Source organism: Hypanus sabinus, chromosome 9 (assembly GCF_030144855.1).
Source record: "Hypanus sabinus isolate sHypSab1 chromosome 9, sHypSab1.hap1, whole genome shotgun sequence".
Taxonomy (NCBI): Eukaryota; Metazoa; Chordata; class Chondrichthyes; order Myliobatiformes; family Dasyatidae; genus Hypanus; species Hypanus sabinus.
The window spans coordinates 87,897,653-87,922,145 of record NC_082714.1 but is presented as its reverse complement, the minus strand read 5'-3'; the positions used below and the strand labels follow the sequence as shown (position 1 = coordinate 87,922,145).

General features: G+C 52.1%; 1 protein-coding gene and 1 long non-coding RNA gene across 2 annotated transcripts in view; one reads left to right on the top strand and one right to left on the bottom strand.

Annotated features, from left to right (window-relative positions):
• The window catches only part of si:ch211-57n23.4 (immunoglobulin superfamily DCC subclass member 3), a 35,251-nt gene that overhangs the window by 2,297 nt on the left and 8,461 nt on the right, over nt 1–24,493 (top strand). The window contains exons 2-11 of the mRNA XM_059981154.1: nt 2,139–2,438; nt 6,517–6,661; nt 8,236–8,366; nt 8,632–8,769; nt 9,353–9,511; nt 20,144–20,312; nt 20,913–21,163; nt 21,469–21,633; nt 22,044–22,229; nt 23,830–23,934. Coding sequence (XP_059837137.1) covers nt 2,139–2,438; nt 6,517–6,661; nt 8,236–8,366; nt 8,632–8,769; nt 9,353–9,511; nt 20,144–20,312; nt 20,913–21,163; nt 21,469–21,633; nt 22,044–22,229; nt 23,830–23,934 — 1,749 coding nt within the window. The remainder of the gene's footprint in view (nt 1–2,138; nt 2,439–6,516; nt 6,662–8,235; nt 8,367–8,631; nt 8,770–9,352; nt 9,512–20,143; nt 20,313–20,912; nt 21,164–21,468; nt 21,634–22,043; nt 22,230–23,829; nt 23,935–24,493) is intronic.
• Nucleotides 9,560–19,565, bottom strand: LOC132399576 (uncharacterized). The gene is made up of 3 exons (XR_009514022.1): nt 18,251–19,565; nt 16,419–16,501; nt 9,560–9,868 (listed from the first exon to the last, which is right to left on the bottom strand). It is a non-coding gene; the product is annotated as an uncharacterized LOC132399576 (long non-coding RNA).

The window sequence follows — 24,493 nt, the reverse complement described above, 5'->3', positions numbered from 1 at the left end:
GGAAGAAACAGAATCCGAGTTAGGTTTATCAACACCGACATAGAGAATGTTGAAAAACTTGTTGTTCTGCAGCAGCAGTACATAAAAAATCAGCCGGTTACAATGAGAAACACACTGTACAAGCATTACATAACTAGTGCTTAAAGAGAGCAAAATACTGAGGCAGTGCCCATGGGTTCATTGTCGGTTCAGAAATATGATGGCTGAGGGGAAGAAGCTGTTCCGAAAATGTTGAGTGTGTGTCCTCATGTTCCAGTGCCTCCTCCCTGATGGTAGGATGAGAAGAGGGCATCCCCTGGGTGGCGATGATGAATGCTGCCATTTGAGGCACCGCCTTTTGAGGGCGTCCTGAGGGGTGGGGTGCCAGTGCCTATGGATGGAGCTCACCGAGTTAACAATGCTCTGCAGCTTTTCCTGATCCTGTGCAGTGGCCCGTCCACACCAGACGGCGATGCAACTGCTGAGAATTCTCCCCACTGTCCATTGTAGAAATCTGCTGGAGTCTTTGATGATGTAACAAATCTCCTCAAACTCTAAGTGGAATACAGCTGGTGGCATGGCCCGGATGGTGGGGCCTTCGATGAATGACACCTTCCTGAGGCAGCACCTTCCCTAGGTACCTGCAATGTGGACAGATTTAGTGACGGTAGGAGATCGAGGTGATGAGCAGGTTGAGAGGAGCATTTAGGAGGGATAGAGATCGGTGCAGTGAATGAGAACGAAGGTTGAGCAGGTTGCCCACATTCAGATGGAGGTGAACCAGAATATCAAACAGAGGGTGACTGTAGAACTGAGGGTCCTGGGGCAGCTGGTATATGAACCATGAGCTTAGCATGTATCTACATAAATGGGATACATGGCAAGGGAATGTGGATGGGACAGAGTGAAGCGACTATTGCACTGTGTCTGACCCCGGGAGTGTGTGATGGGACAGTGTAGAAGGAGTTTCACTCTGTGTCTGACCCCGGGAGTGTGTGATGGGAAGGTGTAGAGGGAGTTTCACTCTGTGTCTGACCCTGGGAGTGTGTGATGAGACAGTGTGGAAGGAGTTTCACTCTGTGTCTGACCCCGGGAGTGTGTGATGGGAGGGTGTGGAGGGAGATTCACTCTGTGTCTGACCCCGGGAGTGTGTGATGGGACAGTGTGGAGGGAGCTTCACTCTGTGTCTGACCCCGGGAGTGTGTGATGCGACGGTGTAGAGGGAGTTTCACTCTGTGTCTGACCCCGGGAGTGTGTGTTGGGACGGTGTGCAGGGAGTTTCACTCTCTGACCCCGGGAGTGTGTGATGGGACAGTGTAGAGGGAGTTTCACTCTGTGTCTGACCCCGGGAGTGTGTGATGGGACAGTGTGGAGGGAGCTTCACTCTGTGTCTGACCCCGGGAGTGTGTGATGGGATGGTGTAGAGGGAGTTTCACTCTGTGTCTGACTCCAGGAGTGTGTGATGGGACGGTGTAGAGGGAGCTTCACTCTGTGTCTGACCCTGGGAATGTGTGATGGGACGGTGAGGAGGGAGTTTCACTCTGTGTCTGACCCCGGGTGTGTGTGATGGGACAGTGTGGAGGGAGTTTCACTCCGTGTCTGACCCCGGGAGAGTGTGATGGGACGGTGTGGAGGGAGATTCACTCTGTGTCTGACCCCGGGAGTGTGTGATGGGACAGTGTAGAGGAGATTCACTCTGTGTCTGACCCCAGGAGTGTGTGATGGGAGGGTGTGGAAGGAGATTCACTCTGTGTCTGACCCCGGGAGTGTGTGATGGGACAGTGTGGAGGGAGCTTCTCTCTGTGTCTGACCCCGGGAGTGTGTGATGGGACTGTGTAGAGGGAGCTTCACTCTGTGTCTGACCCCGGGAGTGTGTGATGGGATGGTGTAGAGGGAGCTTCACTCTGTGTCTGACCCCAGGAGTGTGTGATGGGACGGTGTGGTGGGAGATTCACTCTGTGTCTGACCCCGGGAGTGTGTGATGGGACGGTGTAGAGGGAGCTTCACTCTGTGTCTGACCCCGGGAGAGTGTGATGTTACAGTGAGGAGGGAGGGCTTGGTGTGTGAATGTGGGTTCAGTCTTGGGATGTTAACCCTTTGTGGACTGGGGTGCTCTGCACCGTTGGGGTGGAGTCTCAGGTAATGTGGTTTGGTCACAGGTGGGAGCCGGGCATTGGAGTTGTCCTTTCTGGAGGAACCCAGCGACGTGATTGCTGTACGCGGGAAACCGCTGCTCCTCAACTGTCGGGTGGAGGGGGAGGAGCCGATCTGGATCAGCTGGAGGAGGGGCAGCCACCCCCTGCCGCCGAGCCCCCGCCTCTCACTGCTGCCCAACGGCTCCCTCCTCATCACCAGCTTCCTGCGGAGGGACAACGAGTCGGACGCTGGCGAGTACGACTGCTTGGCGCAGAACCGCTTCGGCCGGCTGCTCAGCCGCAGGGCCAGGGTGCAAGTGGCAAGTAGGTGACCTCAGCCAGTCCCCCACCCCTCACTCTCACCCCTCTCTCTCTTTCTCCTTGATATTTCTAACTGCCTTTCTCTCCCCTTCCTGTGAATGCATGTCTTTTTCCCCCTCCAGTTCATCCAACTCCCTTTCTCCCCTTCTGTCTATCCAACTCTCTCTCCCCTTCTGTCTATCCAACTCTCTCTCTCCCCTTCTGTCTATCCAACTCTCTGTCTCCCCTTCTGTCTATCCAACTCTCTCTCTCCCCTTCTGTCTATCCAACTCTCTCACTCCCATTTTTCTGTTTTGTTTCATTCTTCCCATTTGATTCGCTCTCCATTCCTTCCCCCTTCTTCCCTCTTTCCCCTCCCCAATTCCACCTCCTCTCTTCCCCTCCTCTTTCTCCTTCTCCTTTCCCTCCTACTCCATTCTCCTTCTCTCCCTCTATTCTCCTCCCCATCTTTCTCTCTCCTTATTCTTCTCTCTCTCTCATTCACTCACCACATTCTCTCCATCTCTCTCCCAATCCTCCCTCCCTTTGTCTCTTTGTCCCAATCCTCTCACCTCCTCTCTCCCTTTCTCTCTCTCTCATTCCCCACTTTCTCCCCCTCTTTCTCACTCTCCCCACTTTATCCCTCTGTCTCTCTCTCTCCCCACTTTCTCCCATTCTCTACATCTCTCAGGGAGAACTCTGGAGAACTCCCATCCATAGTTCCCCTACCCTACACTGCTCACTTCTACCTCCTAACCAAGATCCACAAACCGGATTGTCCAATTGGACCCATTGTCTCTGCCTGCTCCCGCCCCACTGAACTTGTGTCCTCTTACCTCAAATTCATTCCTCCCCCCTCCCCTTAGTTCAGTCCATTCCCACCTACATCTGTGACACAGCTCATGCTCTCGGTCTACTCACTAACGTTTAATTCCCTGGCCCTGACTGCTTCATTTTCACGGTGGATGTCCAGTCCTGGAACTCTTCTATTCCCCACCAAGAAGGCCTCAAAGCTCTCTGCTTCTTTCTCGACGAAAGGACCAACCAGTTCTTGTCCATTGCCACCCTCCCCCCCTCTGGCAGAACTGGTCCTCGCCCTCAACAATTTCCCCTTTGGCTCCTCACACTTTCTCCAGACTTGAGGGGTAGCCATGGACACACACATGGGCCACAGCTGTGCCTGTCTTTTCATTGGGTATATAGAACAGTCCATGTTGCAAGCTTGCTCCAGTAATGCTACCCAACTCTTCCTCTGCTCCATTGACGACTGCATTGGTGCAGCCTCATGTACCTTTGCCAAACTCGTCAATTTCATCAACTTTGCCTCCAACTTCCACCCTGCCCCTAAATTCACTTGGTCACTTTCTCAAATTCTCTGTCTCCATCTCTGGATACAAATTGTCAACCAACATCTTTTATAAACCTACTGATCCCCACAGTTATCTTGACCTTAGCTCTTCCCAAACCTCCCCTCTTCTATTCCCCACTCAGGCCTCTTACATTTTCTCATGTGCCTATCACCTCCCCCGGTTCCCCTCCTCTTTTCTTTCCTCCAATGGTCACTCTCCTCTCCAGCCCTTCACCTTTCCTACCCACCTGGCTTCGCCTGTCACCTTCTAGCTCTTCTCCTTCCCCTACCTCCAGCTTTTTTTATTCTGGCACTTTCCCCCTTCCTTTCCAGTCCTGAATAAGTGTAGATGGTTTACTCTTTTCCATAGATGCAGCCTGACCTACTGAATTTCTCCAGTATTATGTGTGTGTTGCTCTCCATCTCTCTCTCAATCCACTCTCCCTCCCTCTCCCTCACTGCTTTCTCCCCTCTCTCACTCTCCACACCCTCTCCATCTCTCTCCCCAATCCTCTCCACCTCTCTCTCTTCCTTCCCCACTTTCTCTCTCTCATACACACACACACTCCCCACCCTATCCATATTTCTCCCTTTCTCCCACCCCTTTCCTCCCCACTCTCTCCCCTCTCCCTCTCTCTCAATCCCCTCCCTCTTTCTCTCTCTCTCCCTTTCTCTCTTTCACAATCCCTCTTTCTTTCTCTCTCTCCTTCCCTCTCCTAATCCTCTCCCTCTTTCTCTCTCTCTCCTTCCTCTCCCTTTCTCTTTCTCCTTCTTCCTTTCTTTCTCTCCCAATCCTCTCTCCCTTTCTCCCCCTCTCTCTCCCTCCCTGTCAGTCCCTGCCCCTGTCTCTCCCTATTGTTGTCCTTTGTCTGATTTTGTCACTGTCTGACTGATTCAGCAGGGAAAAAGGCCATTTGGCCCAACTTCTTCATGACGACCAAGTTGCCTATCTAAGCACAAAGTAAGCGCAGATGCTGTGGTCAAAGCAACATGTACAACACGAAGGGTCTATCCCGAAACGTTGGCTGCTCGTTTCCACGGATGCTGCCCGACCTGCCGAGTTCCTCCAGCGTGTTGTACGTGTTGCCTATCTAAGCAAGATCTATTTGACTGAGTTGGCCCAAATTTTCCTACTCATGTTCCTGAAACAAGTGCCTTTTACATATCATAATTGTAGCTGCCTCTACCACTTCCTCTGGCCAATAAAGCTAATCTTTTGCCCAGAGATTCAGGCACAAGATCTATATTCACACCCTAATGATGACAAACAACAGAGAAGCCTAGTCTGATCCCATCCAAATGCCACTCATTATGGACGTCCAATCTGAATAACTCCAGTCCTCCATCCTTTGCTCATTCATGCCCCTCCTTTCTACTAATACCCCTCTCATGTCACTCTCTGTGTCTATTCTCTTCTCTTGTGTCCACTGTCTGTCAGGCCTGCACAGGCAGGCTCCTCCCAGCTATCAGGGGTCACCCGCCACTCTTTTCCAGCTCGTCACCTGCAGCCTATTTGAACCCAGCTCTCATCTACAATCTGCGTTCAGTCATCGAACCAGCCAGCCTCAACTATTGTTCCCAGCCTTGAGTTACCTTGTTGCCTTGTCAAGCTAAGTCTTCTTTTGTGGCCCCTTCATGGCTTGTTATTTTTGCAGTTTATTATTAAATGTATCTTAGAACATAGAACAATACAGCACAGTACAGGCCCTTCTGCCCACAATGTTAAGCCCTGCCTCCCATATAACACCCCACCTTAAATTCCTCCATATACCTGTCTAGTATTCTCTTAAACTTCACTAGTGTATCTGCTTCCACCACTGACTCAGGCAGTGCATTCCACACACCAACCACTCTCTGAGTGAAAAACCTTTCGCTAATATCCCCCTTGAACTTTCCACCCCTTACCTTAAAGCCATGTCCTCTTGTACTGAGCAGTGGTGCCCTGGGGAAGAGGCGCTGGCTGTCCACTTTATCTATTGCTCTTAACATCTTGTATACCTGTATCATGTCTCCCCTCATCCTTCTTCTCTCCAAAGAGTAAAGCCATAGCTCTCTTAATCTCTGATCATAATGCATACTCTCTAAACCAGGCAGCATCCTGGTAAATCTCCTCTGAACCCTTTCCAATGCTTCCACATCTTTCCTACAGTGAGGCGAGCAGCACTGGACACAGTACTCCAAGTGTGGCCTAACCAGAGTTTTATAGAGCTGCATCATTACATTGCGTCTCTTAAACTCTATCGCTCGACTTACGAAAGCTAACACTCCTACTTGCTTATTGCCTGTTACACCACTGCTGTTTAGGGCAACAGTTAAAGATCCCCAACTCTGTCTGTCCTTGGCCACTCAGATGTAGATGGAACCTTCATTGTTGTTCCCGTAACAGTTTTGTTTGACCAGCCACAGTTGTTAGACCTGAACTGAACCCCTCAACCTGGAGGACCAGTGGACCGCTTAGTCTGGCCTCTACCCTTTGACCTCTTTGGCATGGGTGACCCCACCAAGAGCCAAAGCACAGCGTCGCTCTCTGGGTCATTGAGGCACGCTAGCCTCCAAACCCAATGACAAGGGCGGGGACCCCTTGGAGGATTAAAGTTATCACTTACCGCAAAATTGCCCCTGCATTTGAGTCAAGCCTGCTCTACATTTCCTGACACCCTCTGTAGAACCCCCCCCCACCCCACCTGAAAAGGGCCCCATAATGTGTTAACAGTACCATCCTGACCGTGCTTCGCTCTCCTCTCTCGCACGCAGCTCTCTCCCGGTTTCTGACCCACCCACAGTCCATGAGCGTGCAGCTGGGAGGAGTGGCTCGATTCCAGTGTCAGATCAACGGTGTTCCCAAAGCCACGATCACCTGGGAACTCAATCGAGTTCCTCTCAACATGAAGGACAACAGGTAAATAGGTTTATTACTGCCACGTGTACCAAGGTACCGTGAACTCTTGTCTTGCATTCCCATCCATACAGATCAATTCATGACATAGTGTATCGAGAAAAAGCAATAACAGAATGCAGAATATACACTTATTGGCCACTTTATTAGGTACCTCTTGTGGCCACTGAGTGAATGTTCATAGTCTTCTGCTGCTGTAGCCCGTCCACTTCCAGGTTCGACATGTCGTGTGTTCAGAGATGCTCTTCTGCACACCCCTGTTGTAACACGTGGTTATTTGAGTTACTGTCAATTCTGTCAGTTTGAACCGGCCTGGCCATTCCCCTCTGACCTCTGTCATTAACAAGGCATTTTACCCACAGAACTGCCACTCACTGGTTGTTCGTTTCCCTTTCAAACCATTCTCTGTAAACTCTAGTGACTGTTGTGTGTGAAAATCCCAGGAGATCAGCAATTTTTTGAGATACTCAAACCACCCATCTGGCACCAACAAACATTCCAGAGTCAGAGTGATTTAAATCACATTTCTTCCCCATTCCTATGTTTGGTCTGAACCTCTTGACCACTCCTGCATGCTTTTACACTTTGAGTTGCTGCCACATGATTGGCTGATTAGATTGTTGCTTTAACAAGCAGGTGGTGCCCAATCAAGTGGCTACTAGCTGTAATGTTGCAGTCACAGAGAGCGTGCAGTGCGGACGGACAATAAAGTGCAAGGGCCATTACAGACCCAGGTTTGTTTCCTGCCGCTGTCTGTAAGGAGTTTGTGCATTCTCCCCGTGACCGAGTGGGTTTCCCCCAGGTGTTCCGATTTCCTCCCACATTCCAAACATGTACGGGTGAGAGGGTTAATTGGTCACATTGTCGTAACTGGGCAGCGCGGACTCAGGCCGGAAGGGCCTGTAAACGGACTGTATCTGTAAAGAAATAGTAAGCTCAAGAGTCCGTCTAAATGTGCTAGGCAACCGTTCAGTGGTCTGATAACCGTGGGAGAGAAGCGGATCTTGAGCCTGGTGGGATGTGGTTTCTGCCCATTGGGAGAAGGGGAGAAGAGGAATTGTCCGGGGTTGGGGGGGGGGGGGGGTTTGATCATGGTGGCTGCTTTACTGAGGCAGTGAGAAGTGTAGATGGAATCCATGAAATAGTCCATAGATTGTTTCCTGTGAGGTGGTGAGCTGTGTCTACAACGCAGGCTTTGGACGAGTGTTCATACTGACAGAATCAGTGACAATCCAGGTCTGGAAGTGACTTGAGTTGTGGGTGATTGGATGTGAAACCCTCCCTTACCCATTTCGCCATTTTAAGTTCCTATGTCAACATTCATAATGGCGGCAGGCTATATAAAATTGTCACACCGCAGTTTGGGCTTTCCACCACAGGTGGTGCAAGAGAGTCATTGTGACAGTTTACATACAGAACCCGGTTGAGATCTTGCTGTGGATGTTTTGGTGGTTTTCTGTGGGGTGTTTAGCTGTGGTGTGGGAGGGTGGGGTTGACAGAAGGTGGGCGGGGGGGCAATGAGCAGAGAAGGGTGTTCAGGTGGCACCCGGGTTGATCCTCTCCACCCTGGTTGTCAGGTACACCTTGCTGCCAAGTGGCGTGCTGCAGATCACGAGGGTGGGTCGTCAGGACCTGGGGGACTACCGCTGCATGGCGGCCAACGCTGCCAACACCCGGGCCAGCCAGGAGGCACGGCTCAGCCTGGCAGGTGAGTGCTCAGGAGTCGTGACTGCGTACCTCCACCCAAATGTCTGCTCCCTTCTCCCCTCTCCCACAGACTACTGCCCCTCTATCCCTCCCCATCTGCTCCCACTGTCTGCTCCCTCCCCTCCCCCATTCGTGTCCTCCCTTTAACCCCATCTGCACTCTTCTCCCCGCTTACCCTCGGTCCATCTCCTCCTTCTCCCCCATCTGCTCCCTCACCCCCCCCCCCCCCAGCCTGTCGTCTCTGCTGACCGGTGCTCTGTTGCCAGGGTGGTCCCCGCGGATGGACGAGGAGCCCAAAATCCTGTCAGGACCCCAGAACCTGACGCTCACCGTGCACCAGACGGCCATTCTGGAGTGTATTGCCACCGGCAACCCCCGGCCCATCGTCTCCTGGAGCCGGCTCGGTCAGTCCACGCTGAGTGCGGGGCTGTGGGGCAAATACTGGGGGGAAGGGATAAATACTGGGGAACAGGAACAACTGGGGGAAGGTAAATACTGGGGATGTAGGGGTCATATACTGGGGGGAGGAGGTTATTTCAGGGGAGGGAGATATACTGACTGGGAGGGGGATATACTGCGGGAATGGGGTTATATATGACGCGTAGGGGCTAAATACCGGGGGAGCTTCAGAGGTAAATACTGGGGTGGTGTGAGTCTGTAGAGTAAACCCTGGAGAGTGGGGCCAGTCTGAGGGGCAGACAGGGTAATAGGACTCACAGAGAAAGGTAAGAGGGCCAGAGCTGGGAATGCCTCCCAATCCTCCCTCTTCATCCAGCCTTTTCCCCAGGCTCTGGGTGGCCAACTTCTCCTCTCTCTCTGCTCATTCTCTCTCTACCCCTCTACCCTATCCCACACCTTTACCCCTTTCTGTCCTCTCCTCTCTTCCCCTCCCCCTCAAATCCTCCCCCTCTCCCTATCTCCCACATTCCTCCACCCCTTCCCCTCTCCTCTTTCCCCTTCCTCACTCTCTGTCCCCCTCCCTCGCAGATGGCCGCTCCATCGGGGTGGACGGGATCGAGGTCCTTGGCACCGGGAACCTGAAGATCTCCGATGTGACGGTGTACCACTCCGGCGTCTACGTCTGCGCCGCTAACAAGCCCGGGACGCGCGTCCGCCGCACGGCCCAGGGGCGCCTGGTTGTACAAGGTGTGTATGGGTGGGCAGGGTTTGGGGGCGGGCGCTGTGTGTCCTAGACCCAGCCAAACCCACGACCCAAAGTCACCCAGGGTCCTGACACAGGTGGAGATAGACCCGGTCAGAGACCGATGCACACGGTCTCTCCTAGGCGCTGGTGTCCATTAGACAGTGAGAGATGGCAGGGCGTCAGTGTTCCCTCCCATCCCCATACATCGATCGCTGAAGGTCAAGTAACCAGAGGTTGGGGGAAGTGCGATTGCTGGAGGATTCACCTCTGACAGATGCCATGTTCCAGATATTCCCAACCTGGAGTTCTTTCCATACAGCAGGGGAGAAGGCCATTCATCCCAAATCTTCTATGTTGACCTGTCGGCATACAAGAATCTCAAATGGTGGCATGGTAGATATACAGTGCGTAGAGTCATAAGGCAGAGGTATGGGCCATTCGCCCCCTCAGTTGTGAGCACCTGTCCGTATTAATCCTTTGTCTGGGAGAGAGAGTGGGTCAGGCACTTGTTGTTGCCTGTTTTGGTGCTGGAATGTCTGGCTACACTTGTTATTGATGCAAAGGACACACTTCACTGCATGTTCCGATGCGCGGGTGATAAATAAATGAATCTGAATTTGATTTTGAAACAGCTTCCAGGGGGATCGTTAAAGGTGACATGGTAGATGTAATATATTTAGAGTCAGAGCATCATCAAGCACAGACACAGGCCATTCGACCCAATCCGTCTGTACTGACAAGTGGCCACCTTTCCGTTCCAATGCCATTCCCAGCATTTGGTCCTCCTACACCTGGGGGGATTTGAGTGCTCATCCAGACATGTCTTAAGTGCTATGGATGATCCTGTCTCCACCACTCCCTCCATCAATATATTCCAGCTACTCATCGCTCTCTGGGTGAAGAAATTTCTCCTCAGACATCCCCTTCCCCTAAATCTGTTTTCCCTACAGTTTTCTACCTCTGATCTGGGGAAAGGGTTCCTCCTGTCTGAACTCTCATTATTTTAACCTTCAATCACCTTCATTCTAAACCTCGTCCACCCCAAGGGGGAGCAGGACTCGCCTCTCTGGTCTCTCCTGCTAACTGAAACATTCCATCCCAGGCAACATCCTCTGGAGTCTGTCCCCTCCAGCCTCATTACGTTCTCCCTGTAGTAGATTTAGAATTGGCTCTATTTATCACATGTACGATAAAACGTGTCATTTACATTAACAACCCACACGTGCCCACAATGGCCGCACATCCAGCTCCTTGAGATAAGTCATAAGTAACCAAGGCCCAAGGACAGACCCTCCGGGTACTTTGGTTCACCCAGCCCAGAAGAAAAGACCCATTTACTCCAACTCCCTCCTTTTCAGTGTACCTTCCCTGGACACTGCTAAAAGGATGTAATGCTGGGGCATGAGTGAGACTGCTCTTGGAATACTGTGAGCTGTTCTGGGCCCCTTATCTACAAAAGAGTGTGCTGGTGTTGGAGAGGGTCCGGAGGGGTTCACAAGAATGGTCCTGGGAAGGATAGAGTTAACTTATGAGAGACATTTGATGGTTTTGCCTATACCTACATTCAGAAGAATGGGGGGCGGGGTGTCTCACTGAAACCTATCAAGTATCGAAGTGTCTAGGAAACAGCGGGGGGAGGGGGGAGTCGAGGACCAGAGGGCGCAGCCTCAGAGTAGAAGGACGTCCATTTAGAACAGAGACGAGGAGGAATTTCTTTAGTGGAAAGGGTGGTGAATCTGTGGGAATCATTGCCACAGACGGCTGTGGAGGTCAAGTCATTGGGCATGTTTATAGCGGAGGTTCATAGGTTCTTGATTAGTCGGGGTGTGAAAGGTTACAGGGGGGAAGACAGGAGAATGGGGCTGAGAGGGTCACAAAAGACAAAAGGGTCACTTCTGCTCCCTCGTGATCTATATTCTTCCATTCCTTGCTGGACTAAATGATGAAAGATTAGCTGTATATGCGACATATACATTGAAACATGGAGTGGAATGTATCATTTGTACTGAGAATGTGCTGGGAGCTACTCGCAAGTGTTGCCATTCTTCTGATGCGAACATATCTTACTTTCTGTAGGAAGAAGCACAGTCAACATCTCGGCCCGAAACGTCGACTGTGCTTCTTCCTGTAGACGCTGCCTGGCCTGCTGCGTTCCACCGGCATTTTGTGTGTGTTGCTTGAATTTCCAGCCTCTGCAGATTTCCTCGTGTTTGCATTTTGAAATATCTTACTTTCTTACTGCCTGTCATGCCACTGACATTTAGGACAGCAATGGAGGTCCTCCATCTCTGGCGGTGTTCAGGACTTCCTTCATCACATCGATAGCTTCCTCTCAGTTTTCACTGTGGAATACCGTCACACTCAGATGTCGAAGGATGCTTCATTGCTGTTTCCATAACAATTTAGTTTTTACCGGTCAGGGTTGTTAACTCTGACCTGAGCTCCAGAATGTGGACCACTCTCAGTCCCTTTGACCTTTTTGCCATGGGTGACCCCACCTGGACCCAAAGTATAAAGTCCAGCCATCATAGCACTCCAGATCACTGAGGCACACAAACCTCCAAACCACAACAAAATTGTGGTCCTCTTGGTAACATGCCCATAACTTACTAACCTTAACCTCTTTGAAATGTGGGAGGAAAACGGAGCACCCGGAGGAAACTCACGTGGTCACGGGGTAACGCACAAGCTCCTTACAGACAGCACTGGGAATTGAACACCATTACTGGTGTTGTGAAGTGTTAAGCTACCATGCTGACCACTCCAATGCCACTGTTGTATCTGCTTCTACCACCTTAGCACCCACCACTCTGTGTAAAAAATAAATTGCCCCACACCTCTCCTGGAAACTTTCTCTCTCTTGGCTTAAACTCACATTCTCCAGTGCTTGGCATTTCTACCCTGGGGAAAAAACTCTGGCAGTCTAGCCTGTCCGTGGCTCTGATAAATCTCAGCATCTGACACTACAGAGAAAAGCCACCCGAGTTTAAACAAACTCTTGTAGCTCACGCTCTCTAATCCTGGCAGCATCTTGGTGAACCTCATCTTCACCCTCTACAAAGCCAATAATGGAGCAGCCAGAACAATCCTCCAAGTGCTGCCTTACCAAAGCTTTATACAGTAGAAATGTGACTCTTCCACTCTGTGTCCTAACTGATGAAGAGAATGTCGTGCGCCTTCTTTACCAAAGGCATATGCGTTAGGGTTAGTAAATTGTTCTTCATAGAACAAAGCATAAATGTGAAATCTAAATGACAGAAAGGCAACTTCAATTGTTATCAGTGTTTACCCTGAATGGCCACTTTATTAGGTACAGGAGGTATGTTCATGGTCTTCTGCTGCTGTAGCCCAACCAGTTCAAGGTTCAATGTGTTGTGCATTCAAAGATGCTCTTCGCACACCACTGTTGTAACACATGGTTATTTGAGTTACTGTTGCTTTCCTGTCAGCTTGTACCAGTCTGGCCATTCTCCTCTGATCTCTCTCATTAACCAGGCATTTTCACCCACTAAACTGGATGTTTTTGTTTGTAAACCCAGGGCAGGGTTCCCAACCTGGGGTCCACGTACTCCTTGATTGATGGTAAGGCTCCATGGCATAAAAAAGTTTGGAAATCCCTGCTCTGGAGACTGTTGTGTGTAAAAATCCCAGAAAAGCAGTTTCTGAGATACTCAAACCACCCTGTCTGGCACCAACAATCATTCCACAATCAGCAACACATTTCTTCCCCATTCTGACATTTGGTCTGAACAACTGAACCTCTTGACCATGTCTCTGTGCTTTATTTTTCCCATTGTGTTTCTGCCACATGATTGGCTGATTAGATATTTTCATTAACAAACAGGTGTACCTAATAAGGTGGCCATTGTGTGAGGAATTTTTACCATGGTTTAGAGCTGTCTGTGTTACAGAACCTACCCAGGGAACAAACTGATTTGGACTTGGTCACATGTAGAGAGCTAGGATTGTTATAAGACATTGTGCTTAATGATTCCCTGGGGAACAGTGATCACAACATGGCAGTGTTCCAGGTGGAGTTTGAGGGCAAGCACTCAGGTCCAGAACTAATGCCCCAACCTAAATAAGACGGATTACTTGAAGGAATAAAATCGTCGAGGATATACAAAGGCGCTATGAGCAGCAGGAAGTAATAAATAGTCATTTTATAACAGAGGGCATTCCCAATTAGAAGGAGGGATCCCAGGAGAAAGGTGAACAATCTGCAGTTAGCAAAGGTCAAGGAAAATAACATGCTGTCCTCAGATTCAAAAACATGGCAAGGGATTGGGGACCTTTACCTGCTACAAAGAGAAGTAATGAGGAGGGAGAAGGTTGATTGAGAGAGAAAGATGGCAAACAACATCAGCAAAGGGCTTAAACACTCAATGGCCACTTTATGAGTTACCTCCCATACCTAATAAAGTGGCCACTGAGTGTATGTTTGTGGTCTTCTGCTGCTGTAGCCCATCCACTTGAAGGTTTGACGTGCTGTGCATTCAGAGATGCTCTCCTGCACACCACTGTTGTAACGCATGGTTGTTTGGGTAATAACGTCACACTGGGGCTGTAATAGTGTTACACCAACCACTATGCTACTGTCACTGTGACCTCTGAGCACTCTGTCTGGCTTAACCACATCTTTCCCACAAGAGGGTGACCAAAACGGTGCACAGGTATTCCAAAGCTTTCTGCTCGCTGGGCGTTTGTTAGCTTCCCGCACCATTCTCTGTAAACTCCGGAGAACATTATGTGTGAAAATCCCAGGAGATCAGCAGTTTCTGAGATACTCAAGCCACCCCATCTGGCACCAACTATCACTCCATGGTCAGAGCCACTTAGATCACATTTCTTCCCCATCCTGATGTATGGTCTGAATCTCTTGACCATATCTGCATGCTTTTACGCATCGAGGCGCTGTCACATGATTGGCTGATTAGGAGTTTGCATTAACGAGCATGCATACCCAATAAAGTGGCCACTGATTGTAAACAATTGCAACACAACATCCATGCTCCTGTACCCAGTGCCCTGCCTGATGAGGGCCAATGTGCCAAACACCTTTGTTGCCACCCTGTCTACCTGTACGCTGCTTTCAATGAACTTCAAGGATATTACAAAAAGTTTAGAACACAGAACTCTACATCCCAGTAAAGATCCTTCAGCCCAGTATGCTGTGCCGATCTTTTAACCTATTCTAAGATGAATCTAACCCTTCCCCTCGCACATTGCCTTCCATTTTCCCTCTATCCATGGGCCTACCTAAGAATCTCTTAAATGTCCCTAACATATCTGCCTCTACCACCACCTCTGACATTGCATCCCACTCACCCAGCGCTCTCTGTGATAAAAACACACCTCTGACATTGCATCCCACACACCCAGCGCTCTCTGTGATAAAAACACAGTTCTGACATTGCATCCCACACACCCAGCACTCTCTGTGATAAAAACACACCTCTGACATTGCATCCCACACACCCAGCACTCTCTGTGATAAAAACACACCTCTGACATTGCATCCCACACACCCAGCACTCTCTGTGATAAAAACACACCTCTGACATTGCATCCCACACACCCAGCACTCTCTGTGATAAAAACACACCTCTGACATTGCCTGCCACACACCCAGCACTCTCTGTGATAAAAACACACCTCTGACATTGCATCCCACACACCCAGCGCTCTCTGTGATAAAAACACAGTTCTGACATTGTATCCCACACACCCAGCGCTCTCTGTGATAAAAACACAGTTCTGACATTGCATCCCACACACCCAGCGCTCTCTGTGATAAAAACACAGTTCTGACATTGCATCCCACACACCCAGCGCTCTCTGTGATAAAAACACAGTTCTGACATTGCATCCCACACACCCAGCGCTCTCTGTGATAAAAACACAGTTCTGACATTGCATCCCACACACCCAGCGCTCTCTGTGATAAAAACACAGTTCTGACATTGCATCCCACACACCCAGCGCTCTCTGTGATAAAAACACAGTTCTGACATTGCATCCCACACACCCAGCGCTCTCTGTGATAAAAACACAGTTCTGACATTGTATCCCACACACCCAGCGCTCTCTGTGATAAAAACACAGTTCTGACATTGTATCCCACACACCCAGCGCTCTCTGTGATAAAAACACAGTTCTGACATTGCATCCCACACACCCAGCGCTCTCTGTGATAAAAACACAGTTCTGACATTGCATCCCACACACCCAGCGCTCTCTGTGATAAAAACACAGTTCTGACATTGCATCCCACACAACCAGCGCTCTCTGTGATAAAAACACAGTTCTGACATTGCATCCCACACACCCAGCGCTCTCTGTGATAAAAACACACCTCTGACATTGCATCCCACACACCCAGCGCTCTCTGTGATAAAAACACAGTTCTGACATTGCATCCCACACACCCAGCGCTCTCTGTGATAAAAACACAGTTCTGACATTGCATCCCACACACCCAGCGCTCTCTGTGATAAAAACACAGTTCTGACATTGCATCCCACACACCCAGCGCTCTCTGTGATAAAAACACAGTTCTGACATTGCATCCCACACACCCAGCGCTCTCTGTGATAAAAACACAGTTCTGACATTGCATCCCACACACCCAGCGCTCTCTGTGATAAAAACACAGTTCTGACATTGCATCCCACACACCCAGCGCTCTCTGTGATAAAAACACAGTTCTGACATTGCATCCCACACACCCAGCGCTCTCTGTGATAAAAACACAGTTCTGACATTGCATCCAATTACCTTAAAATTATCCACCCTGATATTAGCTATTTCTGCCCTGCGAAGAGCGGCTCCCCACTATGTCTATGTCTCTTATTATCTTGTACACGTCAATCTAGTCACCTCTCATCCTTCAATAGAGAAAAGCCTTACCTTCCTCATAAGACATGCTCTCCAATCCAGGCTACACCCTGGCAAACCTCCTCTGCACTCTCTCTAAAGCTTCCATGTCCAACCTATGATGAGATGACCAGAAGTGAATACAATACTCCAAGAGTGGTTGAACCTCGCGGCTCTTCCCCCCCCCCCCACGACTAGTGAAGGCCAGCACTATTTGCATTCCTAACAACCCTATCAACTGATGGGGTTGACCATTGTGGAAAAAGTAGCATCAGTAGAGGGGGACTGCGTGGGGAAATTTAGTGGGACTGGAAGCCTTTAAGAAAGTTGTTCCAGGTACAAGACCATAAGACATAGGAGCAGAGTTAGTTATTTCAGTCAGCCAAGTCTCCCCCCCCCCCCTCCAATGCAATACATCCTTTCTTATGCATGGTCCAGACCTGCTCACCATACTCCAAGTGAGGTCTGACAGAAGCCTCAGCATCACATCACTGCTCTGATATTCTCGTCCTCTTGCAATGAACGCTAACATTGCACGGGCCTTCCTCAGCAGCGGCTCAGCCTGGAAGACAACCTTTCGGGAATCCTCACACCTCAGATTCCTGAATTTGCTCCCCATATAGAAAATTGTCTATGCCTTTATTCCTTCTACCAAAGTGCACGACCATGCACTTCCCAATACAATGCTCCTCTTTCCACTTCTTTGCCTAATCTCCCAATCTGTCCGAGTCGTTCTGCAGGGCACCCTGATTCCTCAGCACTAACTGCCTCTCATTCCCCACACCCATGGGTTCACAAACAGTTTACACATCCTCCTTGCAGTCCCCACACCAGGAACAGGATCCCCTGCACCCGTTGGTCAAGGGGAAGGTGTGAAACGATGCCCCCTGTTCCGGTCTCAGCCGCCGTCACGTCCTCCTGTCCCTGACGGATGCCCTGAAAGTGGTGTCGCAGGTAGAGAGGGTGGCGGAGAAGGCAGTCGACGTGCTGGCCTTCATCAATCAGGGCACAGAGTGCAGAGCAACGCACACAAAGTGCTGGACGAGCTCAGCAGGCCAGGCAGCATCTATGGAAAAGAGTGAACAGTCGACGTTTTGGGCCGAGACCCTTCATCAGGACAGAAAAGAAGGTGGTGGGGTGGGGGGAGGGGTCCTGATGTGGGGCCCCGGCCCGAATGTCGACTGTTACTCTCGGACAGGGATGCTGCCAGGCCTGCTGAGTTCCTCCGGAGTTGCTCTGCTTTGGATTTCCAGCATCTGCAGATTTTCTGGTGCTCCTGATGCCCGGGCGTTATGTGAAAGGCATTGGCGAGGCCGCGTTTGGAGAATTCTGGTCAGCTCTGGTCACCCTGCTGTGGGAAAGATGCCGTTAAGCTGGAGATTCACCGGGATGTTGCCGGGACTGAGAGAGTTTGGACACGTCGGGACGTTATTCACTGGAGCGCGGGAAACTGGGGGGCGATTTGCGGAGGTGTATAAAACCATGGGGGGTAGAAATCCTTCCTCCAGGGTTACTAGAGAGCACGGGTTTCAGCTGGGGGGGGGAGCGATTCAATCGGAACCCTAGGGGCAACTTGTTCACCCGGAGGGTGGTTTGTGTGTGGTACGAGCTGCCGAGGGAAGTGGTTGAAACAGGTACAACGATATTTAAACGGCACTTGGACAGGGATACGGACCGAATGAGACCGGCTTAGACGGGAATTAGATGGGCCTGAGGATTTGTTTCTGAGCTGTATAATATTATGACATACGGTACGTGTATGTAGGTTGCAAATGCTTAGGACACGGGGCGTGAATGCTGACAATCCCGCCCCCACCCCGCCCACACACACGGCGCGCACCGTAGACAGATCGACTCTCACTGACCCGTTCCGAAGAGAGGGGTGAAAAGTCTAAACAGTTCTCACGCAGAGCCGGCGGACGGACACAGCGTTCAGCGGACCGTGTCTAAAGCACAGTCCCTGAGACGGGTCACTGTCTCCGCCCTTTCATGGACAATGGGCAGCCAGACAGAGTCCGTGGCGGGGACCCTCCCCCCTCCCCAGGCTTTGCTCGGTGGGGGGGGGGCGGTGCAGAGAGCAGTAGCAGGTAATTAATCAGCCCTGTGAATGGAGCCCCGATTACATGGGAAATGCGGACTCAGCCCGAACCGCAGGTCCCTGCCCGTGGCCTGGTCTGCGGAATGGAACAGCGGACCACCTAACCCACCCGCCAAGTGTGTACCGGGCTCAGGGATGACAGCACCTCCCCTCCCCTGCCTGATTCGACCAGTGTCTCCTCGGCCCGCCAATGGGGGGAGGGGGGTGGACGTATCTCACCCAAGACCATAAGTCAACGGAGCAGAATTAGGGCATTTGGCCCATCGAATCTTCTCCGCCATTCCATCAGGGCTGATTTATTGTTCCTCTCAACTCCACTCTCCTGCCTTCTCCCGTCACCATAAGATCTTCTTCTACGAAGCGGCCGTCTCCCCTCCCCACTCACGGCCCCGCCCGGAACTGGACTCAGCCCCGCTCCTCCTGTCCGCGGACGCTGCTCGGCTCCCTGAGCTCCTCCAGCAGGCCGGGTGCCGCTGGCAGTTTCCATCGGCGCGGACGTCCTGGTTTCGCTGAGGGAGCGGGTTTCCGTCCAGTGACCGTGGGAGGAAGGGAAAAAGGATTATCAGAGGCTGCTGAGGAGAATGGAGGGGGGAGACATTTCTCGAAGCTGGAGAAACCGACGTTCATGTCGTCAGGTTGGAGGTTACCCAGGCTCCCCCGCAGTGTTTATGGCCACAGCGAGCGAGGCGGTAGAGGAGGCCATGGACAGACATGTTCTGCCTTTTGTGGTGCTTGCCGATGTAAAAGGGGTCGCACCGAATCTAGTAGATGACCCCGACAGTGGGTGATGTGTCGCATTTCCAGTCCTGATGACGGGCCGACTGTTTATTCCCCTCCATAGATGCTGCCTGACCAGCCAAGTCTTGCGTGTGAACCCAACGCACCGCCGCGCCCATCAACTAAACCCTCCCTCCCTCCCTCCCTCCACCGCCGGCGCTCGATGGCTATTCTATGGCCATCTACTCCGACAGAACTGCTCAAACCCGACCCGCACCCCACAGCCCAGGGGACCCACCCCTCTACCATCCTGAATGGATCCCATCGCAGCCCCGGAAGCGCGTTCCCCGCTCCCACGGTTCCAGTTTCTCGGGGGATCTTGTTAGAATCAAGATTGCTTCGTTATTTCCATTTCAAAGGTGTAAAAGGTGAATAAAATAAAAAGCAAAGATCTATTCAATGTCTATAAAGTGGCACAAGAGTATCTGCAATAAGGTGACTCGGGCAGGAAGAGATAAAAAGGTGGTTGTTCAGGGTGGGTTGCCGGGTTACAGCTTGGGGAAAGTAACTGTGTTTGAGTCTGGTGGTAGTGCTGTCTCTTCCCCGGTGGGAGCGGGAAAAGCAGTCCCATGAGCAGGCTGGGTGGCATCTTTCATGAAGTTACCGGCACTCTTCTGTATCTGTGTAGGCTGGTGCCGGTGATGCGTCGGGCAGTTTTGACCACCCGTTGTAGAGCCCTCCTATCCGCCGCAGTGCAGTTTGCATCTCAGCTTGTCAGAATGCTGACTCTACTGTACATCTTGTGCGAGTATGGGTGTGCGGAGTCCAGCGTCTTCTGCCTCCTCAGAAGGCAGACGATGGGCGATGAGATCTTGCCCTGGCGCAAGGACCCCTACGCTCCCTGTGCCGGAGGTTGAGCCTGTCCTCTCCACTGCCTCCGCAGCTCCCCCCGAGTTTGTGCAGTGGCCGCAGTCGATGAGGAAGCGGGCAGGCAGTACGGCTGTCTTCACCTGCGTGGCGCAGGGGGTCCCGGAACCTCACCTCGTCTGGCTGAAGAACGGTCGTGAGCTCTCGACTCCTAGCGGCAACATCAACCTGACCCACGGCAACAGGTATCCACGGCGAGAGGTCCCGCGGCCTCTCCCCATCTCCCCCCCCCCGCCTTCACCCGCTATCATTCCTCTCCTTCTCCCACTCAATTCTCACCCCTTCCTCCCACCATCCCGCTCTCACTCCCCACCCCTCCCTCCTTCTTGCTCCTCCCTCACTCCTTGCCCCGCTCCCACCCTTCCTATTTGCCCACTTGTCCCTTCCTCACTCACTCCTGCTCCACTTTTCATCACTCCACCCCACCTCTACCATCACTCTTTGCTTCCTGCCTCCCTCCCCTCATCTCTATCCCCCTTCATCTCCATACCTTCTCTCCCCCTTCCCCATCTCTCTCCCTCACTCCGTGGCCCCACCCTCCCGCTCTCACTCCTTGTCAGCCTGCCTCCCCCTCCCTCATTCCTCACCTCTGCTTTCCCTCAGTGAGGTCTCCCTGCTCTGCCCTCCCACCCTACTGCCCCTCCCTCGCATTTCTTCCTCGCCCCCTCTCCCTACCTAATGTGCGCAGTGCTCAGCGTGGGAGAGGGTGTAGGGTGGTGGTAGGAGGGCAGTGGGGCTGTTTCCGTGACCACCCACCCCCCCCCCCCGCACTGTTTCACCCTCAGCACCCTGATCATAAACCGTGTGAGGGCGTCGGACGAGGCCATCTACCAGTGTGTGGCCCAGAACAGCGCGGGCACCAACCAGGCCAGCGCCCGGCTGGCAGTCACCCTGTCCCAGCAGCTGCCCGCGCCCCCGGCGGAGCCCCGTGCCGAGGCCCTCTCCTCCACCGCCATCCGCCTCTCCTGGCGGGAGCCCTCGCACTCGGTCACCGAGGAGATCATCGGCTACGTCCTCCACATCCGGCCCGCTGCAGGTGGGTGGGGTCGGGGTGAGGAGGAGGGGCAAAGGGGAGCGCGGGGGAGAGGGAGGTGTTGGGGAGGAGCAGGGAAGGTTAGGAAGGCTGGGGAGGAGAGGGTAGGGTTGAGAAGGAGGAGGGAGGGCAATTGATAGATGAGGGGAAAGAGGGAGGGGTAGTTGGGAAAGGGGATGAGGGAATGGGAGGGGAGGAGGGAGGGGAAGAAAGGGGTGGGGGGAGAAGGGAGTGGGAAATGAGAGGTGGGAAGGAGGGAGGGGAGGTGGGGAGGGTGGGGAATTACTGACCCTGTGGCGGCTCTACAGAGGAGGCTGGGAAGGAACTGCAGGAAGCAGTCAGTAAGACGACGTTGGAGCACGTCTTCACCAACCTGCGGCCCAGCACCAAGTACTCCATGTATGTGCAGGCCTACTCCCCCGTGGGGGCCAGCGACCGCTCCCAGCTCGTCACCGCCATCACGGGGGGCGAAGGTGAGGAACCGCCGTCCGCGGAGCGGGGAGGAGAGAGGGGCAGTCAGTGCGGAGCCATACCCTTCGGTCACCAACACGAGGACCAGACCAACAGTGCGGCGCTCCCTCCTCACCGTCCCTCCCGCAGGAGGACATGCACAAGGACCGTTATACCTCAGACAGTTGCTCCGTATCCCACTCAATGTCACCGTGGTGCATGTGTGTTCCCTCAGATCTTCGGTGTGTGCATTCCAGACCCCTGGTGTGCGTGCTTGTCTCCCTCTGGGCTTCCGGTGTGTGTCTGTGTGTGTGTTCACCGCCCCCACCCCAGTGTGCGCATTTGCCTCCCGACGTTGGCGAACCCCGGTGTGCACGGTGGGTACCCTCCTCCAGTCCTGGCGCCCACGTTTGTGACTGAACCGTCCTTCCAGTTCCAGATGTGATGTTCTTCGCCCAGGTGTTGAACTCCACGGCCGTGCAGGTATTTTGGGAGCCTCCCCACCGGCCCGGGCTAGTCCAGGGCTACAAGCTCTTCCACCGGCAGCTGCCAAGCCCCCGGGTGCAGGGACCCGTCCTGCTTCCCAGCTCAGCCACCACCTACATCTTCCCCCACCTGGGTGAGTACCAGTGCTAAGGGTGTCTCTTTGCAGATTCCTCCCAACAAGGACTGGCCTGGCACGCCCTGTGGGCACCTTGGGCGGCAAGGACGCACACCCTGCAGTCTCGGGTGTTGGGGGTTTAGGGTGCGAGAGATTGAACTCAGAGGGCAGCCAGGATTTGGGAGCCACAACACTCAGCAGGTCAGGTGGGGAGGGAAGGGGCTCATGCTTCAGATCAGAGTCCCAGGCTTCAACGAATGACGTTTGTCTCTTTGGAAGTGTTCCCGGGTTTCAGAGAGGGTGATGGGGAGGGTGAGCGGCTTTGGGATCCAGAGCGTCAATGTCTCGGAGGTTCTGTTTCGGGTGCAACCGCAAAGACGGCAAACCAGCGGCTCCACTTCCTTCGAGGTTTGAGGAGATTCAAAGGCTCTGAAAAGTCTTTATGGATAGCATTATGTTGTACCATCGAGACCCCCATGTGCGGGATAGCAAGCAGCTACAAAGAGCGGTGTGTCTCAGCGTTGTCAGTAAGTTTATTACCAAAGTACGTATATGTCACCTTGAGATTCATTGTCTTGCGGGTGCTCACGGTAGAGGTAAGGAACGACACTAAGATCAATTAAAAACAAACACACACACACACCCAGACTGACAAACAACCGATGTGCAAAAGAAGACAAACTGCACAAATTCGAAATAACTAAGTTGTAGAGAACCTGACAGTGCGTCTGTAGGTTGTGGATTCAGTTCAGATTTGAGGTGAGTGAAGTTCAGGAGCCTGATGGTTGAGGGGTGAACCTGGTGGTGTGGGACGGTACCTCCTGCCCTATGGTAGTAGCGAGAAGAGAGCCTAGTGGTGAGGGTCTCTTGTGTCAGCTCTCCTTGCAGATGTGCTGAATTGTGGGGAGGGCTGTATCCAGCATTTCCTGTGGCCTTTTCAGTTCCTGGACGTTGGTGATTCCATTCCAGAGCATGATGCAACCAGTCGGGATATTGTCTGCTGGGCCCCTACACAAGTTTGTCAGAGTTCTAGCTGACATGCTGAATCTGTGCAAACTTCTGAAGAAGCAGAGGTGCTTTCTTTGTGATGGCATGTTCCACCCTGGGCACAGCTCCCCCCGCCATTGCGGAACACCTGCCAGAGGCCAAGAGTCAGGAAGGCAACAACAAAGACCCACAGCAACCAGGTCATGGTGTCTTCTCGATGCTGTCCCCACGCGGGAGAAACAGGAGCCCAAAGACTCACACCTCAAGGCTGAACAGCACCTTTCTCCCACTAGCATCAGGTCTTCAACCCACTCGGAAAACCATACTTCAGTTTGCAATTATGTTGTTACGTTTAACCTCTATTGCTTCTGTATAAATTCTGTTAACTTGAGTTCTGTGTTGCTGCTGCAAGAAGCTAATTTGGTGTTCCCCTTACAATGAGCTCAAACCCAGCAGCTGTGGAGCCTTTGTGCCCCCAGCTGATCGGGTGAGTGGATCACTGTGTCCAAAAACTATATCGGCAATGTCTGTCCCACACAGCCCAGTGCTTGGTCTCAAGGGTCACCCGATGAACTGAAAGCAGCTCTGCCCATGTGCTGTGCGCTGATTCCCCCTTGCTCTGTGTTTTCAGAACCCTCGACCTTGTACGAGATCAAAATGCAGGCGTTTAACCAGCATGGCAGTGGCAACAGTACCATCCGTTTTGTATCCCTCAGGGAGAGCCCGGAGAATCCAGGCAGGTCCAGATACTCTGTGCGTGTGTGTGTATGTGTGATCACGTGTATTTACGTATGTGTGTGTGTATGCACGTGTCTGTGTTTGTTCACAGTGAAGTTGGTTATCTGGTTATCAAGATTTACAGAGGAACTTTGATCAAGTTGGGTAAGTGGGCCAAAGGATGGCAAATGCAGTTTAATTCAGATAAGTGTGAGGTGTTGCATTTTGGGGAGGTAGATTAGTGTAGGAGGTTCACAGAGAACAGCCAGGGCCTCGGGGAGTGTGGTATAAGCACAGGGGTCCCTGACAGTGGCATCGCAGGTAGACAGGTCAGTAAAGATGTTTGGTACACTGGCCCTCCTCATTCATGGCATTGAATATGGAGTTTAGATATTATAATTGTACAAGGTTTTGGGGGGGCTGCATTTGGAATATTGTGTTGAGTTTTGGTCACCGTCATAGGAAGGTGCCAATAGGATGGAAGGGGCACGGAGGAGAATTATGAGGACGCTGCTGGGTCTGGAACAGGGAGAGGTTGAGCAGGATGGGACTGTTTAGACAGAGGGTAGGCGACTGAG